Source organism: Rhipicephalus sanguineus, chromosome 4, assembly GCF_013339695.2.
Source record: "Rhipicephalus sanguineus isolate Rsan-2018 chromosome 4, BIME_Rsan_1.4, whole genome shotgun sequence".
In the NCBI taxonomy this organism is placed as follows: domain Eukaryota; kingdom Metazoa; phylum Arthropoda; class Arachnida; order Ixodida; family Ixodidae; genus Rhipicephalus; species Rhipicephalus sanguineus.
Window position 1 is genome coordinate 51,397,135 of NC_051179.1, and position 25,771 is coordinate 51,422,905.

The 25,771-nt window shown below is 48.4% G+C and overlaps 1 protein-coding gene across 13 annotated transcripts in view; it reads right to left on the bottom strand.

Moving 5' to 3' along the window:
- LOC119389978 (uncharacterized) overlaps positions 1 to 25,771 on the bottom strand; it is a 137,028-nt gene that overhangs the window by 5,502 nt on the left and 105,755 nt on the right. For 4 of the 13 annotated variants that reach the window (XM_049414606.1, XM_049414608.1, XM_049414610.1 and 1 more), the window contains 8 exons: positions 24,962 to 25,111; positions 19,425 to 19,688; positions 16,139 to 16,237; positions 7,923 to 8,042; positions 5,414 to 5,545; positions 4,546 to 4,623; positions 3,573 to 3,599; positions 3,145 to 3,228 (listed from right to left, as the gene is read on the bottom strand). In XM_049414606.1, the coding sequence (XP_049270563.1) occupies positions 3,145 to 3,228; positions 3,573 to 3,599; positions 4,546 to 4,623; positions 5,414 to 5,545; positions 7,923 to 8,042; positions 16,139 to 16,237; positions 19,425 to 19,688; positions 24,962 to 25,111 (954 nt within the window). Of the gene's footprint in view, positions 1 to 3,003; positions 3,229 to 3,572; positions 3,600 to 4,545; positions 4,624 to 5,413; positions 5,546 to 7,922; positions 8,043 to 8,444; positions 8,497 to 8,973; positions 9,201 to 10,274; positions 10,467 to 14,068; positions 14,252 to 16,138; positions 16,238 to 19,424; positions 19,689 to 24,961; positions 25,112 to 25,771 lie in introns of those variants that run through there. The other 9 variants (XM_037657466.2, XM_037657464.2, XM_037657463.2 and 6 more) reach the window with 9 other exon arrangements.

Sequence of the window (25,771 nt, forward strand, 5' to 3'; positions counted from 1 at the left end):
GAATGGGTTTGCGCCGTCTATCACAAGACAGTGGCTCGGGGTGACACTTTTTTAAACCTGGCGTTGCCGGATCGACCGACCGTCGTTCTTGGTGTTTCTAGATATAGGGCTGGTTTCGACGGCTCCTTTTGTATCGGTGACACAGTATACTAAGACAGGACTAAACAGCAGTCGTTGCAGTGGACAGTAGAACCTGTCCACTCAGAAGAAACTTAATGGGCACAAAGTTATCTCGGCCGTACTTTTGGAAGTTCATTTTATGGAGTTTGGCCTCGCTAGAGGAGGGCAGCTGAGATAGTTCCACAAAGCGGGTGTCGTTTCCAAGATGCGTTGCATCTCAAGGATTCACTAAGGCTAACACTGCGAAACATCGGTACAGTCTATCGAGAGAACATGAGCTTGTATAATCATGCGCGACGTCGCCTATCACCATACTGACGAAGAGAAAGCGGTGTCTCTCACGACGGTGGGAGCCAGAGGAAGAAGAGCTTCGGCGATCACGTCCGCCGTGCTGACCTCGGCGAGCAGGCAGATGGCCAAGCAGAACAGAGCCTGATTCATCAGGGGCGACCGCTGCTGACAGAAGTGCTCGCTCACGCTCCGCACCAGGGCGGCAAGCACGTCACACTCCTGCGCCCGCCCGGCACGCACGCTCTTTATGGATGCAAACTTCGCACTAACGTCATCGTGGCGGCAATCTCTGAGTGTATTAGCACGCCGAGAAGTTACGTTAAAGTAACTTTCACGATTTCATGTCGGTTATTTTTAAACACTTATAGCGCTCATTGTTTTATGCACCTAAACAGCATGAACTTACCCATTGTCATATACGATACCATTGCGTTCACATTACACCGCGTCTTGGCGCGCTTTGGCCATAACTGGCCATAGCTCGTCAAACTTCATAAAACACCCTTGCATCCTCATCATAATCATCACAAACTTTTTGTTCTTCGTAAACTCTAAGCGGGACAGCACGTCAAACGCGGCTCGCGCCGTGAGACAAATCGATAACAGTAATGATCCGCTTAAAAACTGTCGACCATGAAGCACTGTGAACCTTCAAGCGACGCACGTGTGATGGTGCAAGATTCAAGGAAGAGGAGAAGGAAGATTGAAGTAAGGGCTCAATAAAGGTCAAGGAAAACATTCGAGGAAGGGTTCAACGATGGTGCGTGGAAGGTGAAAGGGCTTTCGCTGTGATGTATCTTCGGAAGGACCTAAGGGCAATTTTCTTATAGGTGACGCTGTTACAATGCTTTATGGCGCGTAAGGTGAAGAAGTGCCTACTCTGCATGGCGGACTTGTCCGGTTCGCCTCATCCTTACCACGCACGTGGGAACAAGAAATGGTGTTTAGGCATCAAGGGGTCTACCCACGGGATATATTATACGTACCGCGGTGAACCGGGAGACGGCCTGTGCACCGCCGGCGATGAGCACTACGTCCCAAGGCGGGGCCACAAACCTTCCGTCAGGCGCGAGGCCTCTGGGCGGGCGTGACGTCAGCTGATAGAGCGACGCCGCCACCAGGTTCAGCACGGCCAGGAAACTGAGCTGGCTGCGAGAGCGATGTGTTCAGAACAAAAAGTGAGCGGTTTGGAGTGAAATACGTAGTGTACTTGTGTAGATTTGTACGCAGCTTACCCGAAGAAACCGTCTAGATGTGGATTCTCCTTAGCCATGCAGGGCGTGTTAAGAAAAACTGTAAGCAACTTAGGATATTTTCTACTCTACTAAACGGGAGAGCTGCACGCAGCTGTCCCAGTACAGTCGAATCTGCATATATCGAACTCGCAAGAAAAAAAAAAGCGGGAATGATTTTGATATATCGGATAATTCAATATACAACTTTTAGTGAAATTATTGTATTTGCGGTGCGAATTTTGGTTCGCAAGTAAGCTTCACGTCACTACCTCGCGATAATGTAAAGAAGATGCCTCCATGGCAATACACAATCTTTTTTTTTTCCCGCGGTTTGTAGTTGGGGTTGTGAAGTTATATGCAGGGGCAGGTTGTACGCGACAAAATACGGTATCAGGTGTAAACAGAGCCTCAAATTCTTCATACGCAGCTGGGCGCCCTTGTCGGGCGCCTGAAGCGTCTAGTCTGCCTTGGGCCCCCCATGTCGGCCTTACTCAGCGTGCTTCTTGGGATGCTCTAAGCAGCAATAACGTAAGCGACGTGAACAGCGCGTGAAGCACACAAGGACGAGTAACCGACGAGGACTAGCGCTGACTTCCAACTGAAATTTATTACTCCGTTGCGCTTCAGTTCACGTGAACGGCGAGAGACAACACCGGTACAAACACTGATTGCGGTTTAGGTTTCGGAAACGCTATTACAGACTGGTATAGAACACTAACGCCTTAGACTACTTCTGCTATCACTCTAAGACAGGGCCGGGTCTCAAATTCACATCAGCCAGCGGGCCGCATGAACGAAATTCATTCGGCGCAAGGGCCGGGACAGCGAAGATGGAGGGAGCGGGGGGGGGGGGTATTTTGAACTAAATGTCATCTGACCTTGCCATTTCAAAGAACGCCTTTCCTATATCGTATATATGGGTCATTCCTGAAGGAGATTTATTTGACGTCAGGACTCATATTGACCGCATGGGGTGCCTCACGGACAAGAAATGCTTGAGGCCAGCTCCGTTTCTGTAGCTTACCCGAACAAAGCACTAGTAGTTGCAATAGGCGAGAAAATAATGCGAGTACTATTTAGCGAAGTCACAAATCTTTATTCCGCGTGCAGCCGCGGGCCGCGTGTTTGAGACCCCTGCTCTAAGAAAACAAAGAGTATGTGTGACTCCTTTCGGTGAGTGCTGGCTTGCCGCGTATATGACTATCTTTAAAGAGGCACGTTAACTGTCTTTGTGGTCCCACGACTCTCCGACGAAAGTATAATGATCTAAGAGTTCACGCGTCTCTGTATATCAGAGAGCCACACATAGGTAAGTGAGGGCTCACAAAAGAGTCGAAGGACTTTGTTTCTTAGAGTGTAGGATTTCATTGGTGAGGCAACGTAGCCGGACGAGAAACGGCAGTTGTGACAACAGGTGTGCCGTAAATCGCGTCGTGTGCGCTTGCAGGCTTCGGTGTGTGGTCCCTCACCAGTGTGCTTCTGAAACGCTGTTACTCACACGGCGAGAAAGTCGGACAGCACAGATACGACGAAGAGCATAAGGTACGTTGATGCAGCGCAGCTGACGTAATGCTTCTGCCTCCTGCACAGAAAAAAAAAATAGAATTCAGCTATATGCCGTCACGTGGGGTGTGCGCTCTGGACAAGTGTCTTTGACCATAGTTTGACATCCGGGAAAACTTGACAAACGATTTACGGTTGTAACACCTACAGTTGTCGCCATAGAACTTTCGAGGCTTAGATATAAGAGCGAAAAAAAAATTTACTGCTTGTTGTTCATCAGTTTCGGGTTATGCCTGTATAGCGCATTCCCCGCAGCATGTATACGTATGCTTTAGCCAAGAACACGGTGTTAGAATAGGTTAGGTTAGGTATTCTAACACCGTGGCCAAGAAACAAGATATGTAAGGCGGTACATTCGCTCACCATCGCTGTTGCCTGATTTTCCCAGGTCTGTAAAAAAAAGGGAGAACAAGAAAGCTATTTAATGAATACAGCCACCGTAAGCTTTACTGTGTTTTGCACAAACCAAATGAATAACTTAGGAGTGCTGTTTCTTGGGCGAGTTGGAAATTCATACTTGGAAGGGTAGCGCTAGTAGACACGGACTAGAGGAAGACACACGGACACACAGACGGAAGCGCTCTAGCAACTGGTTTTTTATTGAAAATCCGCCCTACATATATACATCGCTTTTATGGCCACGTGACAATTTCAGCGCAGTGACGAATTGAGGAACATAATTTCTTTTTCTGACAACACTATCGACGGTGTGCTGACACATCGCTTCCGTCTGTGTGTCTGAGCGCTTCCGTCTGTGTGTCCGTGTGTCTTCCTCTAGTCCGTGTCTACTATCGCTACCCTTCCAAGTATGAAAACAAATGAATAACCTAGAGCCCGCGTTCCTGATCGAAAACTCGTTGGGACGCTTCCTTATTTGCATGGCCAGACGGCGGGGCGTTGATGAGTCACCATCTTCATTATGCGCCGGAGAACGGCGCGACTTGAAAATAACGACGGTGAGTTATTTTTATCGTCCTATCCACACATCCCATGGTTCCGTAGTGCAAAATCTATCCATCATCATCATCATATAAAGTACTCCGTTGAATCCCTGCTTGTAGTGTAGTCCCGCATTTTCTCTCGTCTGTCTGACCGTTCTTGCGAAGCAGCTAGAGTTATCTAACGCCTAGAAAATGCCCGAAGTGCTGTTGCCCGTGAAACGACGCGCAATCACTCGTCACTCAGCCCGTATACACTCGCATTCCAGAATAAAAGCGCACCGGAAGTTTTTCCAAAAGCAGCAATCGTTGACGTTGACCATGGCCTCCGCGATTAGCTCCGGCAGCGCGCTGCCGGGGCTGATCGTGGAGGCCACGCTTTGACCGTGGAAACTTACATAGGCGTGTTCAGAAGTTTCAGTCGTGTCCTGGCCGCCATCTGCACGACACCGTTCTCCTCCGGATCGTTGGGCTCGCTGCACGCGTAAGGGTTGTTTATATGACAGCGACTGTATCAGCGGTTCATCTTCACAACATCAATCGGCAAAACAACGCCATGCAACTTACGCCCCGACCATAATGGCGGCCCTATGCCATAAACTGCAGCTTTTCGGTCCCCTTTTGTTATCAATCATAGAGCACTGATTCTTATACTTAACGGTGTCCTCCAAATCACCGTCTGTTTGAAAAGCGTAGTCTCGAGCACAGCCTCTCGCGGATGGCCATGCTTCGCAGCTTGTAACTATTATGTCGTCCTGTAGGTTTCATCATCTTTGCTGTTGCTGCTGTCACATTACACGAGGAAGACAGTACAGAAATTCGACTAAGAGGCCTTATACCATGCAAGCTCTGCATTGCACGTGATCATGACGTACAAACACGCCCAGAATCACAACTTTCATTCACAGTTCTCTCCTGTGGGTTCAGTTTTTTTTTTCTTGACAAAGCGAACGCCTATACACAGTGAAGAAGGTTTAGAGCAAAATTTGAAACCGTAAGAATCAGTGGTATATACGCAGCGTTGTACATGTTTCAACTTTCGAATGATACATATCGAGGCCATTAACGTAATCTCACTCAACCTGACCTAAGTTGACCTAACCTAACCTAATCTGACCTCACATAATCTACTCTAACCTAACGTAACATAACCTAATCTAATCACTGTCGTCGTAGTAGTACAACGCTTACAAGTATTGCGACACTACTCCCAGACGTCCGCACTGCGCAGTTAATCACTCGCAGGAAGCTGTTCGAGTGTCTTACTACTGCGACAGGTTCCAGGCGTAGAAGTAGCAGCAGCAGATGAGAAAAGCTGCCAGGGAGCCGGGAACGGCGACGAGCATCCACTGTAGCGTTCCCACTGAACCAGCCGACAGCAACGTTTCGTCCGTGCTGCTATGACGCAGGTGGCGAAGGAGTGTGAAAGTCACTTACATGCTTGGGCAAGTTCGTTGTACATATCAAAGTGCACCGAAGAGCGACTTTATTGCAGCTTACACTCTAAGAAAAAAAAAAAGAGTGCTTTGACTCTGTTTCGCGACTCCTGACTTGTCATGTAATACCTCTCTTTAAAGAGACAAGTGAACTGAGTTAGGAGATCGTACTTTAGTCGCAGAGTCGTGGGACCGGAAAGAGAAAAAGAAATTAATATTTCACTTTTACACCCAAAAGAGAGTTAACGTGTCTCTTCAAAGAGAGTCATATACGTGGCAAGCCCGGAACCACCAAAAAGAGTACACATACTCTTTCTTTTTTCTTAGAGTGTACAGACCGGTAAGCAATCTTTTTGTTTACATCTATTCGGGAGTAATTACGTTGGTGAACAAATAAAAAAAGAATACTGATATTACTCCCGATCTCGCTCCAATACCAGAGCGTCGGTTTACACTTGACATTACGTCGGTTAGAAGTTAATCAAGTCTTTTTTTTTTTCTGCTTCGCGCTCTCCTCGACAACATCCCTACAAGGTCTCAGTAGCGACAGAACCTCTGCAGCCTCGTACACAACTACGCCGGATCAGAGGAGAACCTCCTTCGAGAGCTTCAGAAGAAGTGCGCGCCAGAAACCCAAAAAACAGCAGAAGTGGCAGCAATCGCGCTAGCAGCCACCACGTGCTTGGACGCAGCTGTCGTCTTTACAGGTTGACAAGCGCTCATGCGAAACTATACCAAAGGTCGTGTGTCTGCCCAAACACTCAAATATTGAAGCGCCGAAGCACTCCGACGCCGTACACATGTGTGACATGGGTTCCTGCAGGCACGAGGGGCTGGGGGGAGGGGGGGGGACGAGGCGGCACACGCTGCGGCCCGCAATCACGCCTACCGGGCTATCTCCTCCCACTCTCCAGACGCCAGGCCTGCGTCCGCGGAGGCTGAGTTCGTACCCATCACCTACTCTTCGATACTTCAACATCAAATGCTGGAACGCAGAAAATACCCGCCACCACATCCAAAGCTCAGCAAAGAGCCTCAGCACCATAGTGAGAGGACTACAGAGCAACACCTAAATCCACGGTGTACTAATGCAGAGACTCTACCCAACGTTACACGAATATCTGTGTCCAATTTGCGGAGTACCTGACACCTTGGCCCACCTGATCCTCGCGTGCCCGTGCAATATAAACAGACATACATCACCTTCGCCGAATGCCTGTAGCGCCAGACAAGAAAGCGAAGGCCTCGAAACGTGGGAGGTCAAGCTCGCCTCAGAGAACCTGGACCAACAACGACGGCTTGTCGCCAGGGCCAAGGAGGCAGCGAAGGCCAGAGGGTTCCTGGATTGAGGAGACCTCCCACCTATAGGGTAGAAGCGGGACTATACCGATTCGAACGATAGAAGTTTATTCCTCCTCATTCTCTCCTTGAATATAAAGGGAGACGAAAGAGAAAAACGATTTTTCTTATATTTGTAAATCATTCTTTCACAATTCCAGCATCACGAAGCTTGCCGGGAGAAGACGCTTGGCAAGCGAGAAAACGCCCACAAAGAAAATACGGGAGGTCACGCCACCTTGAAATTCCCGCACCAAACGTAGCGACCTCAGGTTTCGACGGCGTCTTCTAGATCCTACGTAGTTCCTCAATCGTTAAAAATGAAGCACATTGTCCTGTGAGGGGGCCATAGACTTAACATACCAAGTTTCAGGAAATTTCGTTGGGCCCATGACACAAAAATAAGAAAAATGCATTTTAAAGTGACATCACGTCGGTGCTTTCGGCGCGAAATTTAAAAATGAACCTTTGACCTTGATTTTCTCTTCTAATAAGAGACAAATGATGGTGAAATTAATGACATTAGGATTCTCAGAGCAAAAATTCATTGTTTCACTTTAGTGCCCATTTAACAGATATCGTAAAGCATTGTCTCGTATTTCAGCCGTTTCAGCGCAGAAGCAGCACTTGGATCTTGCTGTGTTGATTCCGCATTCTTTTTCTGGAACGCAATGCAGTTCTTTATTCGAGAAGTCGCCGTCACGAACCGTGACGTCACAACAAGCTTCACTACCGATTATCACTTCCTCGGCTGAGCGACAGCAGCGACATATCTTCCCCAGCGACCTTCGTACGAAACCGTACGGACGAGCGCAGAACCGTACGGTTTCGTACGAAGGTCGCTGGGGAAGATATGTCGCTGCTGTCGCTCAGCCGAGGAAGTGATAATCGGTAGTGAAGCTTGTTGCGACGTCACCGTTCGTGACGGCGACTTCTCGAATAAAGAACTGCATTGCGAGCGCGAGCGAGGAACATTTTACCATGGTCTTTACGTAAATCACCTGGTCGGCAGTATGGCCAACATCTTCCGCGAGGGAAGACGAGCGACATTGACGATGTTGCCCAAGGCTGTCACTATGGCGACGGACAGGAGAAACGCGCTTCGGATCGCCACGTGCTTCCTGCAAAAGCAAGAATTAAAATATTCAACCAGTTCCACGCCGTGAAAACCATCGGAAGATGTAAGCGCGCGAGTGTATGTGAGGGTAGAATGAGACAGCGTAGTCTCATTTCAGGCATCCCTATCCCCTCCCCATAATCATCATCACTAACACCATTTATTGTTGTCATCATCTCGAACATCATCATAATGCCGAACATCATCATCTTTTTCGCTTTATTTATTTCTTCATTCACCTAAGCGAATAACTTTTTTAGAATGTAGAAATCGAATGGGCATTAGCAACACGACTGAAGTGTGACAATGACGGAGACGATGACAGCACAACCGTTTGACAACATAACTGTTATGCGTCAACACTCGTTCGCCGTACACATGCTAGATGCTTCCTCGATACTCTTACCTGCCTATCGCTTCTTTGCGACGCTGAATGTCCAGCATTGCTTTGTACTGACCTGCACACAGAAGAGGGAAGCGTACGTACGCTATGTCAGTGCTTCTACCATGGTTTAGGTGTCGTCTAAACATGATGCTTATTATGTGCAATGACGCAGCCGGTCTGTTTCATGAGTCGTTCTGTCGACTGATCACTGTGGTCATTACGGAGATCTAGTTTCGCTGGCGCGATGCCTGGATATGTAGAAAGTGTCCGAGACCACGTCTGCTGTCTTGCTGCAATCTCTCAACACCCTCTGAAATTGACGATACCCGCCGTGGTTCTCTAGTGGTTATGGTGCTCGACTGCTGACCCGAAGGTCGAGGGATCGAATCTTGGCCACGGCGGCCGCATTTCCACGGAGGCAAAATGCTAGACGCCCATGCGCTTAGATCTAGGTGCACGTTTAAGAACCACTGGTGGCGTCTCTCATATTAATAGCGTGGTTTTGGGACGTAGAACCCCAACAATTAATAATTATATGGCGCGGACTCACCAATGCTGGAGGCGTGCGCCAGTGAGGAGCAGAGCGAGTCGAGGCTGCTGCTCTTGCGCCCCCTGGAGGAACCTATCTCCGCTTCGATCATCAGGCGCTGCGCCCAAGGAGGCTTGCGCACGGGAGGCGCGAACGTGTTCACCGTGGCGAGAGTCCCAGGCTCTCGATTGGGAGAGCCAGCGTCGGTGATGGCCGCGATGGTGGCGTTCTGGGGTGTCGCATCGCTCCTACGTGTAGCCCCCGCGTGTCGCGTGTGGGAACAATTATCTTAGACAGACGCGTTAACCGAACAAGGACGGCAACCGAGCGCACACAATGAGTTCGAGCTTCGGGATCACGCGCTCAAACAGAGCTACAAAGGCTCTCAACAACAGGATTGTTACGTAACCATATGAGATAGCCCAAAAAAAAAGGCAGGAGTTCGGGTGAAGATGGCCGAAGCTTGAAGAGATGAAAAATTCGTGAACCCGGGGTATCGCTGGAGCTGACGTTTCGACAAAAGGACTTGTCTTCTTTAAGGCTTCAAGGAAGCCTTGAAGAAGACAAGTCCGCTTGTCGAAACGTCGGCTCCAGCGATACCCTGGGTTCACGAATTTTCATATGAGTTAATTTACTGCATCCTTGCACGTCTTTTGATCGTTTTTGTTAAAGTATTTTCTCTAGAGTTAAAGCTCTAGAGAAAAGTTGGATGTCCAGATGTATTCAAGTGGACCAGGGCATCGGCCTCTTCATGCAAATTCACTTCAGGTGGACATGGTTCTTAAGATACAGTAGCTCAATATCGAAGCGCACATTTGGACGTAGAAATCTGTTTTGAATTTGGCCTGGAACTAAGTATAGCGCAACTGAACGAAACACAGATTAGGAGTGGTTGGTGTGCCGCTCCATTGCTTGTTAATGCTGGTTGGTGGGCTAGTTGATCTTGATGCGCATTGAGACGAAAAACAGCGCGAGAAGAGAGAGACAGAGGGCGACACACACAAGCGCTGTATGTGTGTCCCCGTCCATCCCTGTCTTCACGCGCTGTTTTTTTTCGTTCCATTACTTGGTCTTGTGTTTCGTTCAATAGTGGGCATAAGAAAAGCCTTACGTTTTAGTGTATAAATTAAGCAGATTGTTTTATTGCCGTTAGGAATCCATACTTTAATTTTGGCAATTTTTGTAAAAAGACATTTCGAATTGCCTTCCGATGCATACTGAGAATTGGAAGGGATGGGGGGGGGGGGGCTGCGCCGTCACATACAATGTGTTCAAGTACAAGGCTAAAAACAGGGCCACCTATAGAATCCCGTTTCGCTTACGCGGAGTGGCTCGCAACGACGACGTCGGTCTTCTTGAAGTCGACGATCGAGCGGCGTCTATTGGTTTGCCGCTGCTGCAGACCCTTGCAGGACGAAGTCAGGGAAGGGCGCCTCGGTGCCGAACCGCGCCCGCTCTGGTCCTTTATGGGTCTTCCAGCCGTCACGGTATTCTCGGCTGGACACGGCACTCCTCTGGTATAAGAGAAGGTTCTTCGGTAAACAGTCAGACTGTAGAAGTCGCTGAATTCACGCGAAATTTTCATTGTGTCTAGCAAGCACTAGTAGAAAACGCCATGAAGACAAGGCACGGCATGACAATCAAGCTAAACCTTAAATTAAAAAAAAAAAGAAAATTGGCAGAGTTGTGGTCACATCGGTATTGTTATCCTCCTGAATGTACAATGGAAAAGAAACTCAAGACTGCAAGTTGGACGAGTCGGTAATGCATTATAGAAAGAAAAAAAAACATGGTTGATCCCTCTATCATAGGAATCGGTATAACACGAAAGTAAATCGTGTCTTCACAGACGTAGTTGAGCGTTTGTTGTGCTTTTCTTCGCCCCGAGGGCGAAGGAATGAATGCTATAGCGACAAGTTTAATGTCACGCGAAGAACGGAAAGCAGCTCGAAACTTCCAACGCGTTGCTCAAGCAGAAAGGACGCACGGAACGAACATACACAGGATGAGCGCGAACTAACAACTGTCACAGTTCGACAGTTAAAGCGCGCTGGTCAAATACAAAGGAGGACGCACGAAACGAACGCACAAGTATACACAGGATGGGCGCGAACTGTCACAGTTGTAACTTATTTGTTTGTGAGCAGCGCGCTCCTTTCGCAAAAGCGGCCGCTGCGGTGAGCGAAATGACCTTCGTGCTCTCTGTAACTTGAACGCAAACTTGCGGTGAGAGCGCAAGACGTACAAGATAAGCGCGCGCGCAGGAGCGACCACGCCCTGTAGAGGCACACGCTCATCTCAACGCGGGGGTTGACGATATTTAAAGCGCGCTCTTCGAGCCCTTCGCGCCATCTCGCTCGTGATAACGAAAACACGCTGATGTACCCTGATCTCTGAGTACCGACACTGGCAAATGGTGTATATAAATAGCACGCCGTTATTATGACGAAAAACGTGCCGTTTGTGGCGGAGTCGTTTCGCGCTGCGCGCTGGGGATCGAAAGGTCGCGAGTTCGATTCCAGGTGATGGAACTCTTTCTTTCCGTTTTTTCTTTGCCATATGCTAGTCTTTATATTTTCATCGTCATATCCGTGACGGAAATGCGTCAGTGAAGCCGTGGTGGACCCCGGCATAAAACACTTTCGTGTTAAAATACAGCGCGCAAACCGACGGGACGAAGAAACGTGATAACACAAGCTGCACACGAGAAAAAGGCCTCAACAGAAGGTCTGCGCGACCACCCCTACCCTGCTCGGTCGAACAACGAAGACAATTTCCAAATGACACGGAACCATTTGACGCCGGGATCGTGTCCTATTATGAATTTAACGTGTAGTTATATTTCTTTTCTCCTTGGCACAGCACAAGGTTAGCCTGATAGAATACCTGTTAGTTTCAACTGTGCACTGCCAACGACCCAGCTTCTCATCTCCACTACTTCGCCTTAACCTGAACTAAGATATAACTAAACCCCTGAATGAATGTCGCAGTTACAGGATTGGTGGTTCTGGGTTATTTTCGAGCCTTTCTTTATTCATAAGACAAGAGAAGCTCACTGAAATAGCTAAAAAAAGAAAACGAAAGGGGCCAGTAGCGGCCAAAGTGTGGTACGAGGAAAAATGTTCTAATCACCGTCTATTTGTTCAGTTAAACTATGGCCATCGAGAACCCAGCTAGTGAGCATAATATGCGCCAGTTAGATCTGAGCAATTAGTTATACTGGAACTCTCGGGCACGCATCGATATGGCATTCAGTAATAGTCAATAGCAATGAGAATGGTGCAGGACTTTGGGTATTCTAAAACAGCAGTGGTGTTACGCTCCCTCCCGTCACTCACTCACTCACTCACTCACTCACTCACTCACTCACTCACTCACTCACTCACTCACTCACTCACTCACTCACTCACTCACTCACTCACTCACTCACTCACTCACTCACTCACTCACTCACTCACTCACTCACTCACTCACTCACTCACTCACTCACTCACTCACTCACTCACTCACTCATAACGGATCGCTGACGAAAATATAAGGTTTCACTCGCTAAGCAAGAGTTTTCACCGACTCCCCGACAGAGTAATTCATGAATTCCCCACTAACTCATACTCATTTCTTCACTCGAAGTCTACAGCTCACGTGCTAAGCGTTCACCCTGACGTTGAGTGGCAATGCTTCGGCAGAAAAGCGGTCCTCGCAACGCTCACAGTAATGCCGAAATGAAGCTCACTGAAGTGCTTTAATTGACCCGCCGATCGGCGCGCCGCCGGTGCGGCGTATGGAGGCCATGGTGTCGTCTTGTTCCTGTGGTGAGGAGGTGGCAGCGCTATGCTCTGCTGGCTTGCCCGTGTTACCCATCAGCGTCGCTGCCCATGAGGTCAACCCTTGGGGCGAATAGTCGCTTAGGTTGAGCACTACGGGCACCGTCACTTTCTTCAGGATCTGCAGGCGCACCATGTAGAAAGCTATCGTATCAGCATTGCATAAATTGCAAAAAAAAAAAAAAAATTATGCCAACTTCGCACTAGTGGGGCCAAGCCTCAAGGAGGAGCGGAGCTGGCGGCCTTCCTTTTTCTATTTCACTCTTTCTTCCTCCTTCTCTTTCTTTCTCTCTGTTTCTTGTATCTCTTTTTTGTATCTGTTTCTTTATATTTCTTTCTTTCTCACTCTATCTATTTCATTCTCCCTCTTTCTATATTTCTCTCTCTCTCTCTACTTATCGCTTCCTCTTTCTTTCTATCTCTTTCTAGCTCTCTGGTTCTTTCTCTCTTTGTTTGTTTCTTTTCTGTCTTTTTACCTTTTCGCGTCTTTATTCCATTTACTTCTCTTTATTTTTTCTTCCTTTCTTTCTATCTCTTTGTTTCTCTCTCCTTTTCACGTGTTAGTTTTCGTTTGACACTCGCACCTGCTGTACAAGGTGGTGGGGCTTGCCCAATTCTTGGGGCGTCTACCCACACCAGGAGTTTTGCACGACGGAGCACAAGTTATCGATAGCTCAAACAGCTTCCCTCTAAAGAGAGTGAAGAGAGCGCGTGCCGGTTCATGATGATAACTTTTTTATGACGGAGCGCAGGTTACTGACAGCTTAAGCAGCTACGCTGTCAAAGCAAGTTGAATAAAGTTCAAGCGACAAACCAATGTGTTCGGAATTTTACGCAGACCACTTAAGTTCAATCGTTAGCATTGTGAAAGCCGTTTCATTCAACGAGATTTTTGAGTGCCTCCTTTGTATCCTCACGGAATAAGGACCGTAGGTTTCTACAGTTAGCTTCCAGTGGAACTAATTATCGTTTCTTTAACGTTATCTCACTGAACAGTCAAGATAACTGCTGGCACATGAAAACACAGTGGCAAAATTTGAAGGAATCAATAGCTGCGGTGTTCCAAATCAGCTGGTCCACATTTCAATAGGATAGCATACGTCCCTTCCGATGTCTGACATCTTAAAACTAAGGGTGCGTCATCACAAGGTCCCCCTTGACGAACCCAAGTATTGAAATTTCTGCCAGCCTATTTAAGGCGCATTACCAAAGTGGGCTAGCTCACTTTTAACTTTACGTTACAACCTTGGTTACCCCAATTTTTTATCATTAAGATCACAGAACGCGCGTACGTATCCGCCAGCTGCAGTGTCAGCGTTGCTGCTGGACTTCGGAGGCTTGCTATCGCGGTTGCCGGTCCGAGACGAGGTGGGCACATCCGGGCGAACCGCGCTGACTTTGGCCGCAGCTGGTGCGGCAAGGCTGCTTTTGCGTCGGCGTGGTGGCGGTATACGCTGCTCCATCCTCGTCATGACCTAAGCACAGAAACATTTTAGAAGTGCGAACTACGCAGGGCGCCGAGGAGACCCAATTAGAATACAGACAGCACAGCGAACACATAATTACTAGAAAAAATAAGAAAGGAAAACGCGGCGATTTCCTGTTTTAAAACAGAGGATCAAAAGGATGTGACGTTAATTCAGAAAAAACAAACCAAGAAAGAAAGAGCATGACGTCTTTGCTGCTCCCCACTCGCCTCCTTCTTCCTTATCATCACACGGTGCTTATGCTGTTCTGAATACTATAATTTCACCTATATTGTCGAATTCGCCGAGCTCTGAATAAGGACTGGTATAGCCTCCCTTTTTGGAACAAAACACCAATAGCTATCGTATCTCTGATTGGCCCATAAGACTCATTTCTTTGCCTGATCGGCTTAAAACATCAAAATTCATTTAGTAAATCTATATTGGCCGGCAGCGCTGCTGTTGTGCTAGATTCGCTCTGAACAACGACATCCTTCTTGTCAGGTCAGATCGTATAATAAGGCTCACGATATTGACAGCGCGAGAAATGAACGAAGGACAAGCGAGGGAATACAGACAAATCCCTAATTTGCAGCTGAAAGTTTATTTCGGAAAACACACATAAGTACAGGCACATAAGCAAACTGAACAAATGGGAAAAAAATTGGACCATCTCCCCGAAGGGAACCCTGATGGGATGCGAAGCAGCAGCGTTGAGCACGGGTGGCGTCACGGGTTGAACGGCGCTAACGCGGGTGCTGCGGTGATCGCTGGAAGATTCGTTTGAAGCGAAACTCGGTGTAGCGTTTACTGGTGTAAACGTTTGTTTGAAACGCAGACACGGGAGGCGAGCGGGCGTTGGGGCCGGCAGCCGCGGGAGCTCCGGCGGGTGAGGGAGAGAGTGACGTACGCGCGCACCTGCGAGGGAAGCGTGCGAGGGGAGCGTGACGTCAACGCCCAGCTGCGGCGTGACCTACTTGGCACCGCTCCAACACCTGCGCCGAGGGAAGCGCGTTGCCTCGCGTTTGTGCGGACGGAGGGACAGTGTTACACAGGCTAGTCAAAGAGCTGCTTCGCATCTAAAAACAGGCCCGTAAAGAAACACTATCCCGGAGATATCTGTACATAAAACAGGTAATCAAGTTCTTTCGTTTAGAGGCTGAGTTAAGCTAATAAGTATTATAAGGCTGCTGTGGTCTCTCGGATTGGCTCGAAACGCCAGGAACATCCATACTGATGCAGTGATAAACCCCAACAGCATACATTTCGATGCGTCAACAGCCAGATCAATTGCTCATGACGATACGTGTTCTCGTTCTCTGATGTACCTGAACCCCGCAAAGCCGTAAGCCTACGTCTATACAGGCGTCACTACGGGCTAAATAAACAAGTACATCACCATCGCCAACAGCAGCGATCTTAGTAGATGCATTCCATTTTGTGTCACCTCACGCATAAAACTGCGACTTCATACATACTCTGAGACATCCTTCCAGAAGTTGCAGTGGTCTTCTTTGCCCCTGCATTAAACGTAAGCCGAAAGCCACACGCACTTTGCTATATCTGACGTAGTTTCTACGCTTTACACTATTATTTTCACAGACTTCACTAAATTAGAGCTTCGTCAAGTTTTTGCAACCCGCATGTTCCTGCGTTCAGCGCCTGCTCTAGAGTCAGTGGCATCCAGCCTCCATTCGTCTATGTCACATACGGTCGATCAGACGCCGACTTTCTTGCTGGCTGTCCTGTGGTTGGCATCTGATACTGAGCACCAACGGTTTCCGCCGCAGCACTGTGAAAACCTTCGCTACAAAGCCGTTGCCACCACATGGTTGCATCGTGAGTGTGGTAGTAACCCTAAATTAGCAGTTCGTAAATAATAACACCCGTTCATACCGTGGCGAGCTGCGTGAGGAGAGTCTCGGCGTCGCGGACATTACGCGAGGTCAAGCTGTCCAAAGACCGTTTTGATGTCCTTCGGTCGGAACTGGGCGTCTGGGCAGAAAGGAAAAGAAAAAAAAATGTTGCAGGCCGTTTTATCTCCAGTTGATATTTCTGACACGAAAACGACGCTTATGTAGCACGTACGAAATAGTTAGATTACGCTTGTAATGGGTGGGGACTTATGTCAAATTTACCACTTAAAATGAAGCAGAGAGACGGTTTGCAAATGAAATCCACGACGGGAAACGCTATCACCCAGTTGCCGTAAATGCTCCGAAAGACTACAGGGCACAGACATTGTCACAGAAAAAAGACAACAAAAGGTCAATTATGTAAGGAGGGCTATTATTAAACCTCCTGTTGACGTCTCTAAAATACGTCTTCCTCAGCCGATTGGGGATGGGAACAAAGCGGATTCAGCCCGCAGTGTCAGCTTGTGTTGGCTATCTTCTCTTAAAACATTCAACTTCAAAGCAACCATCGAGTTTTCTACGTTCTTTCTTCGTAGCAGCCACAAGACCGCTTGCCCGAACGAGTACGAGGGAAGCGTAAAGTGTGGTACCTTGCCCACACAGCAGTTGCTGATGTCGGAAGTGCATTTTACGCCTGCGGATAACCCTAGCGAATAGCCACCCGAAAAATCACAGCATATCCACGGAGTGAATGATGATGAGTGGGCGAAGATGCGGAGGTTCATCGGTAAACCGTGAATCTTCCGTGAATTCTGCCCAGTACATCATCACCGACGTGAGATCGGGCGCGTTTATACTAAAGGTTCGATGAGTTATGACGACTTGCAGCTCACTTTAATTTTACATGTACGCTGTGAATTTTCATTGTTTAGAAAACCATTGCTTTAGAAAACATCTGGCGTCTTTCGTTAAGCAGCTGGCGTCTTTTCGTTTTGCTTTAGAAACATCTGGCGTTCTTTCGTTTTGCTTTTACAAAACATCTGGCGTCTTTCGTTGGTTTATTTCATCAATCAACGGCGTTTTGAACAAAATTTTTATTGTTTAATCACGCTCAGGAGAAATTTCACCAGGCACCACCTTGGAGGTAAAGAATGGCTGCTAATGGGAATGAGAGACAGAAGAAGTCGGCTTTTAGCTAACGCTGCGAATTTTTTATTGTTCAACAACGCACAAGAAAAATCTCCCACCGGCACCACCTTGGAGGTCAAAGCGTAAGACTGGTTACGCACTACGACTACTACGACTACGACTACGACTACGAGGGACGAACGGGTGCCGCCTTAAGGAACTTCGCCCCTAATACGGCAAAACTCGCGCGTCATTATTCGCCTTTTCGGTCGGTTTCAAGATTGCCATAGCCGCAGCAGGTGTTGCACCCAAGGAACTTCCGGTCACTTCAATTATCACTCTCTAACACCGAAGCAGAAAGCATGCTTTTGAAGTTGTGCCAGAGTAAGGAAAGACTCTTTTTCCGCTTTCAGGTAAAAAGAAGGCGCTGAAAGTGAAGGACTAACTCTTATAATGTTGTGTGTGCAGCTCAGTAAAATATTTTATAAAATATTTGGCCAGACACAGGGAGAAAAGTGTTGAAAATGTGCCGGTTACTCGCTAAGGCTTTTGTTCCTCGCCAACGCTACTCGGCTACTCCGGCGCACAAAACCGGAAGTCGTCCAGCAGCTTTGTTTGTAAACAGCGAAATGGTCTATAGTCGGTTACAACCTAATAATATGTGCAAACTCCGCCCACAGCCGTCGCTCTCCCACCTAGAGAAAATTTGCATAAAGATTCATTACATGACGTCACGCACCTCTCATGTTTTAGGTACCGCCCTTTCCCATAAAGGTGCGTGTTTTTGTCACTACCTTTCGGTCAAAAACTTGAGCTTCCTGGCAAATTTCAGCAAAGATTCTGACATCACTGCTCATCCAAACGTAAGATTTTAACAAGGGACGAAGAACTCTTAATTCATAATATGCGTAGTATTTACATTAGTAGCGAAAAAAAACGTATAGCAGCTCCACTACTGCGAAACCTGAGGAAGTGCGTAGCACGGGCACCCAGCGACTCCCGTTCTTAGAGTTCCCACTGTTCGATTTACCAAAGAGTCGATGACGCCAATGTTTGACGTAAGCATGTAGGCTTTCCCCGGGACGAGCAGAATCTTATTAGGGAGATTCGCAAACTCGGTGTGCGACATGTGCGCTACTTTTTGCTGCGCTTTATCGACTTCCTGCTTGTACCGGCAGTTGAGATACGTGTTGTCCGCAGCGATTTCCGTCAGATTGTTTCCCCCTTCAGACGTAGCGCAGTTGAAGACGGTGAGAGGAGAATACGTGCGCTCTGCGAGACGGTGACGCCCTCTTATGCGCGGCGCCGGAGTCAGCCGAATGTTTCCGAAACGTTTTTACCGATTTTAAGTTAATTATTGTGATTAATTCTTGGTTTTAACAGCGAAGCTGTTCTTAGTTGATGTCCGGGGTCGGCGTGGAAGTGATCACGTGGCCTTGCAGTGTGGCGAGAGTCAGGCTCGCTAGGAAGGGGAGGGCTGCGCCGCGCTGCGAGAGGCGAGCCCGTGCGAGATGCGAGGGCGGAGGATGTCGAGGGGTGTACCTTCGAGAAACGCGCCAAGATGGGGTGACGCTGAGACACAGTGGAGTGTAATATAGTGTGTCAGTGTCAGTGTTCATGGAGTTTGCGCTTTCAGAATGGCGAACGTTTCTCGTTCTCCCGATGGAGAAGCCACCCGACGTGAGCGTCAGCGAGAGCTGGCACGAGAACGGGCATGTCGTCACCGAGCCAACCGCGATGTTCGAGCAAGGGAGGCCGAAGCTAAGCGCCAGCGAAGGGAAGACTTGAAAAACATCGAGGTACGATATAGCCTGATGAATGACAGGCATAAGCTTGGCTGTTTTGACAGTGTTTGCGAAGTGGAGCTGGCTAGACTTTTTCTTTTAATTATATTATTTTAGACCTTGTTCGTTCATTTTAACCAGGTTTTAGCACTGCTAGCCTTGTCATGGGCCTGCATTGAGCGCTTTACTGTGAGCGTGATCACGCCACATGAGATCCATGGATGGACGACAGGCCACTTAAAGGTACACATGCTACCACCTAAAGGTACATATAGTTGGAACGAAAACCACCAAGAACGACTCTCTCGCACAGATGAATGACAGGTGCGCTTGTAGGGGCGGAGCTTCTACTTATTGCTCGCTTGTAATCGACTATAAGCGTCGTCGTCGGAAGTCATCGTAAATGTTCCTCACCTGTAGAAGAAATGGTCGGTCCAGCTGCTCGACGTGCAGAAACTCCAGGACCCGGTCGGTGATCCACATGAGCGGTAGGGCCAACGCGGCGCCCGAAGCTATCGTGGCGCCCAGGAATGCCAGGCAGCAGACGAACGCGAAGGGCGCCCGGCGCCGGAGTCCGAAGCGGGCGCACAGTGTCAAGCTCAGTCTGGGAACGAGGTCCGTTCCTTGCTCCACGGCCGACAGAAGCATCAGCGTCAGTGCCAGGCTGAGCACGGGTTCCTTCCGGGGTTATTAGAAAGCAGTGTAAGGCACATGGCCTGTGAGACATCTTGTCCACAAAGCATCTAGGAAGTAATGCTAAAATAGCGTGCGCTATTTTCATGCAGTACAATGTATACCCGGTGACAGCCTAGAGGCTCCGTTCACACCTGCGGCAAGCACCGGTCGCGCGACCAAGTCAGTCGCAAAGCGACTGGTCGCCAAATGAGTGCTTTGGCTCAGTCGCTCGCTGCTCATTTTTTAGGGGCGAAGCTCCTTAAGGCGGCACCCGTTCGTCCCTCGTAGTCGTCGTCATCGTAGTAGTGCGTAACAAGTCTTACGCTTTGACCTCCAAGGTGGTGCCGGTGGGAGATTTCTCCTGTGCGTTGTTGAACAATAAAAAATTCGCAGCGTGCGCGTTAACTAAAAGCCGAATTCTTCTGTCTCTCATTCCCCATTAGCAGCCATTGGCATGTTCCAGTAGGAAACGTTAGTAGAAGTAGAAGTGTAAGTGTTAGCTAAAAGCCGACTTCTTCTGTCTCTCATTCCCATTAGCAGCCATTGTTTACCTCCAAGGTAGTGCCTGGTGAGATTTCTCCTGTGCGTGATTAAACAATAAAAATTTTGTTCAAAACGCCGTTGATTGATGAAATAAACCAACGAAAGACGCCAGATGTTTTGTAAAAGCAGAACGAAAGAACGCCAGATGTTTTTCTTAAAGTGTAGTATTAGTAGTTGTATGTAGCCACCTCGCCCGATCGTCAACGGGCGAGGTGGACCGGCACCGGCGCGAGGACCCTGCCGTACGAAAGTTAAATCACACTAAAAGACATACTTTGCGGGCGATACACTCTAGTGAGCTTTCAACTTTTCGTCTTAATGTACATGATAAAGAAATTATTTCTACGAAAAACGCAAGGCACACCTTGAGCAATATATTTGGTTTTGGGACGCTAAATGGAACCATGAGGCGATGCGAAGCCGGAGCACTTGCACGATCGCGTTCCGTTGGCTTTCTTTGGGCATGCTACCGACCTCGCGTCGTGGAACGCGCGTCCTGTCTTCCCTCTAGCCTTGCCTTTAATTCGCACAGGGCGAGCGGGGAATGCGGTCGCTCTTGGCGCTCTTTCGCTCGGGAGCGGACTTCTTCCTTGCATTTCACCGATCACAAGTGATAATGAAGGGACCACGTAAACCAACAGTACAATAAAAGTTTGATGTTTAATATATACACGATGTTTCACACTCTTTATATTATGTACTGGGCGCATTTCACGGAAGAGTTTCACGGTTTACAGATGATTCCCTCCGTAGCTTCGCCCCACTCATCATCATTCACCCCGTGGATATGCTGTGATTTTTTTTCAGTCGCGCGACAGCACTCGCAAACCTATGAACCAATCACATGCGCAGGAACAGGACGTCACCTTGTTGTACGTGGCAATGGCAATGCGAGCTATATGCTAGAAGACGTGAATTCTGCGTGGCGGTCGCAAGCAGGTGCGAACGTCGGTCGCCTTGAGTCGCTTTTTGGTCGCCAGTCGCAAATGGTTGCGCGACCGGTGCTATAATAGTAGCAGCTGTGAATCTTTAATACAGTAGACTGCATTTTGTTGGTGGAACTTGTGCACAAACTCCACCTACAGTATCGTTGTGCGCCTGACCTTTGCTGTACAAGAGATGAGTGCCAGCTGCCGTCCACTCTAAGCTTATGTGCTTTCCAAGAATAAAAGTTCATTGTTTTTCTCTGAATGACTGTATGTGGCTGCAGAACTGATACAAGATATGAAGCAAAACATTCTAAGAAGTTCAGGTTTTCAAGATCAAACCAGTGACACAATGCAAGGCGGTTTTCTTCTGACAAAAATGCGAGTGTAAGGGAGAGAGCTCGCGTTTGGGAGGTAAACGTTATGATGTAATAATTTTTCTAGTCACACGTCTGAAAGGAACTCTGTCTGGCTGTGTAAAATTATAACAAGTGAAGATAAAAAAGGCGCTCTCGCCAAGTTTAGTTTGTTAGCGTTTAATCGAAAAACTGGCCTTGCGTTTCGGGGCCAATTCGGCCTCTTCATCAGCGGGTACCAAAGCTAGTCTGTCCGGCAAATACCAAAGCTAGCGTTTTTGGGGGCGAAGCTCCTTAAAGCGGCACCCGTTCGTCCCTCGTAGTTGTCGTAGTCGTAGTGCGTAACCAGTCGTAACGCTAGTACCAGATATTGACCTCCAAGGTTGCGCCGGTGGGAGATTTTTCCTGTGCGTTGTTGAACAATAAAAAATTCGCAGCGTGCGCGTTAACTAAAAGCCTAATTCTTCTGTCTCTCATTCCCCATTAGCAGCCATTGGCATGTTCCAGTAGGAAACGTTAGTAGAAGTAGAAGTGTAAGTGTTAGCTAAAAGCCGACTTCTTCTGTGTCTCATTCCCATTAGCAGCCATTGTTTACCTCCAAGGTAGTGCCTGGTGAGATTTCTCCTGTGCGTGATTAAACAATAAAAATTTTGTTCAAAACGCCGTTGATTGATGAAATAAACCACCGAAAGACGCCAGATGTTTTCTAAAAGCAAAACGAAAGGACGCCAGATGTTTCTAAAGCAAAACGAAAAGTCGCCAGCTGCTTAACGAAAGACGCCAGATGTTTTCTAAAGCGATGGTTTTCTAAACAATGAAAATTCACAGCGTACATGTAAAATTAAAGTGAGCTGCAAGTCGTCATAACTCATCGAACCTTTAGTATAAACGCGCCCGATCTCACGTCGGTGATGATGCACTGGGCAGAATTCACGGAAGATTCACGGTTTACCGATGAACCTCCGCAGCTTCGCCCATTCATCATCATTCACTCCGTGGATATGCTGTGATTTTTTTTTAAAAACGATAGTCTTCCTTGGGGAACTTAAACGCAGAAATTTTGGTCTGTCTTTCTGTTTGTCGGCACGTCACTCGATTCCGTAACCCGGCCAAAGTTGAACCACTTGCCTAAGGGCCAGCCATCTTGAACGGCTGACTAGGTTCATACTTGTGTACATTGTTGATCAAAAAGCAAACATTACGCATATCTCAGGCGCAACATCACTAGGTAAGTATTAGGTGGTGTGTTCATTTAATAGAAAATACATAGATACGTAATTCTAGAGACCCTTGTTTCTTAAGCTGCGCTGAAAATGCGACTGCGCTGAAACTTGTCTTCCTCCGTGCCCTCTGCACGAGCTCATTGTTGTGTTTCGTTTTCGGTTGACTGTACGAATGCCATGGGGCGCCGCTCTGGCATTCCTGTTTTACCCAGGCGACGTGTAAATAAAAGAGTGTGTGGAGAGTACTCGTTGAGTGCGGACGTTTCTTCTGTTTCGGCGCTTCGCGCCAAACCGCGTGTTCGGGCTGGCTGGCGTCCCCGCCGGTCGCGTTGGTCACCGCCGTTCTTCGCCTGCTGCTGCGCCGGGACTACCAGCCCGCAACACAGCACATTTGTTTCCCGACGTATTGCCAGATGGCGTCCATATCTTACGCAGCGCCTCTTCTATCGTCTTTAGACGACATTTGCAGCGAAGCACGCAGATACACGGCCAATTTTTTTTTAGCGGTTGTGTCCTTCCCGCCGCCGCTGTCAATACTTTGCACTGCGCCGCGACCCCGCTGACGGATTACGCCACGTCCTTTGACTCTGCGCGCATCAACTTTCGTCGAGAGTTAGCGCGCGAGCATCTTGACGCGCTGATCGCCGCTGGACACCGCCCGCCCCCTCTTCCTGCATCTGGTTTCACCCGCCGCGATCGCGCCCTCCTCCTCGCTCTGAGGACCGGTTCTGTGTGGCCCGCGGAACGTCGTCTCCGCGCGGCTGCACCGAACTGCGTCGATTGCGGTGCGGTGGAAACAGTGAACCATCTGTTCTGTGAGTGTCCTGCACTTGATGACGAACGGAAGCGGCTCGTCACGGAGTACCGCCTCGTCGGACTGCCCTGTGCGACCCTGCAGGACTTCCTGTATCCCACCGGCCACGAGGATCGCCGCCGTGCTGCCCTTACAGCCCTAGTCTCCTTCCTGGAGGACGCGAACCTGATCGTGCGTCTTTTCTAGCCGCTCGACACGGTGAACTAGCGCATCTCCAGCCTCTTCGCGAGTTACAACCTTTCTCCTATTTTTTTTTATTTTACTGTTTCCTTTTTTGCCTTTTCTCTCTTTTTTTTCTTCCTTTATACTACGCCCACGCTCTCTCCTTCATTCCCATCCCCCGCGAGTGTTTCGGTTAAGGTGTCCTCACTGAGAGACAGTTGCGTGCACTCCTCCCCTCTTTCTTATGAAGAAAGTAAAGTGGACGAAAAGATAACATGCCGCCGGCAGGGACCGAACTTGCAACCTTCGGATTACACACATGATTTTACCAATTGAGCTACAGCGGCGGTCGGGCCGCCGTAGCTACGACCACCGCCGTAGCTCAAACGCTAAAAGCATCGGGCGCGTCATCCGAAGGTTGCAGGTTTGGTCCCCGCCGGCGGCATGTTGTCTTTCCGTCCACTTTACTTTCTTCACACCTGGATCACAATTACTACAGTACACTTAAAACAGTACAATTAACATCCCCTATACCTTCTTTGGCTTGATTATCTGCTGGTTTTCATTAGGTTGTGTCAAACAAAGAAACGAGCCCTCAAAGTTATCTTCCTTTACTGATTGTAACTGTAACCTTTTTGTGCGACTAACACCTGTTTCAATGACCCGGGCGCCGTCGAAGTTTATGCGATGGTCCAGCTTCTCACTGTAAACTGCGAGAGCACTTCGTTCTGCGTTGAAACGACGCACGTACGTTGAAACGACGTACACGACCTTCAAAATCAGTGGAGAAGGCAACGCATTGACAGCGGCAGCGAAAAGAGAGACCGAGGAAAGCATACAATTGCTTAAAAAGACGCCAGCTTTGTTGACTACCGGACAGTAACTTCCTGATGAAGAGGCCGCATTGGCCTCGAAACGTTGGGCCAGAGTCTTCTCACAAAATTATCGGAACGCGATTAGCTCTGGCCATGCTCACGTATATAGACAGACTTGTCGCTGATCATGGACGGAAATGAGGCACTAATATATACACGAAGTTTCGTGTATTTCTCGGCCGTGCATACCACAGAGACCCTGCGAGCGGGAACCAAGTGAAAATTTGAGAGGCGAATACAATTACAAACACAGTTTCCTAAGATGTTAATCTTATTCGATTAGTCGAGTAAAAGGGCGGCTGCATGCTTCAGGTTTGGGACAACATATCCCGCTCCACCAATTGTATCGTCACGTTACTTCACGCATGGATACGAACCGACAGGTACTCGGGCGCGATGCTGCCGGTGGTCATGATGCCCAGCAGTGGTCCGTCCACCAGCGGCAGCAGTCCGGTGACCGCCTTGGGCACCACGTGGAAGGACCACATCAGCAGCTGCAGCAGGACGCTGTAGATGCAACGGCTAGCCTGCGTGAGCGGGAACGAGATATATGCAAACGAGAGGCGCGCAAACTGACCGCCTGAATATGAAAACATACTGCTGGAAAAAATATTCGCAGCGCGATAAGGCACGTCTCTGCTGCGAAAAAAAAAAAAAACACAGCCATTTCCCCGTCGTGAGAACCGTATAGGACAGCGAAGCTTAAGTACGCGAGTGTATGCGATTGGCTAGCGAGATCACGTGCATAATCGTCATCGTCATTATTATCAGTTAGCATCATCATCATCGTTTCATTTGTCTTTATTCCCTCCCCCTCTTGTCATGTGACCTGCGTGACGCCTACTACTACTACTACTACTACTACTACTACTACTACTACTACTACTACTACTACTACTACTACTACTACTACTACTACTACGACGACGACGACGTCACAGGGTAGACTAAGACAGCTTGGCTTTAAGAAAAAAGGAAATCCGGGGGTGGCATTGTAATGGAATACCAAGAACGGAATACCCATCCCGGAGCGTAAATGTTTGTGTAGCTTCAATTCGGATGCTTTGTGGCTTAAAGCTGATGCCATTGTCAAGTGGTCGGAGATCGAGATAAGCGAAAGACGTTTAGAGTATTGGTGTAAATGAAAGGGCACCAAAGAGGGTACGACGGCGTCGTCACGCGCGTAA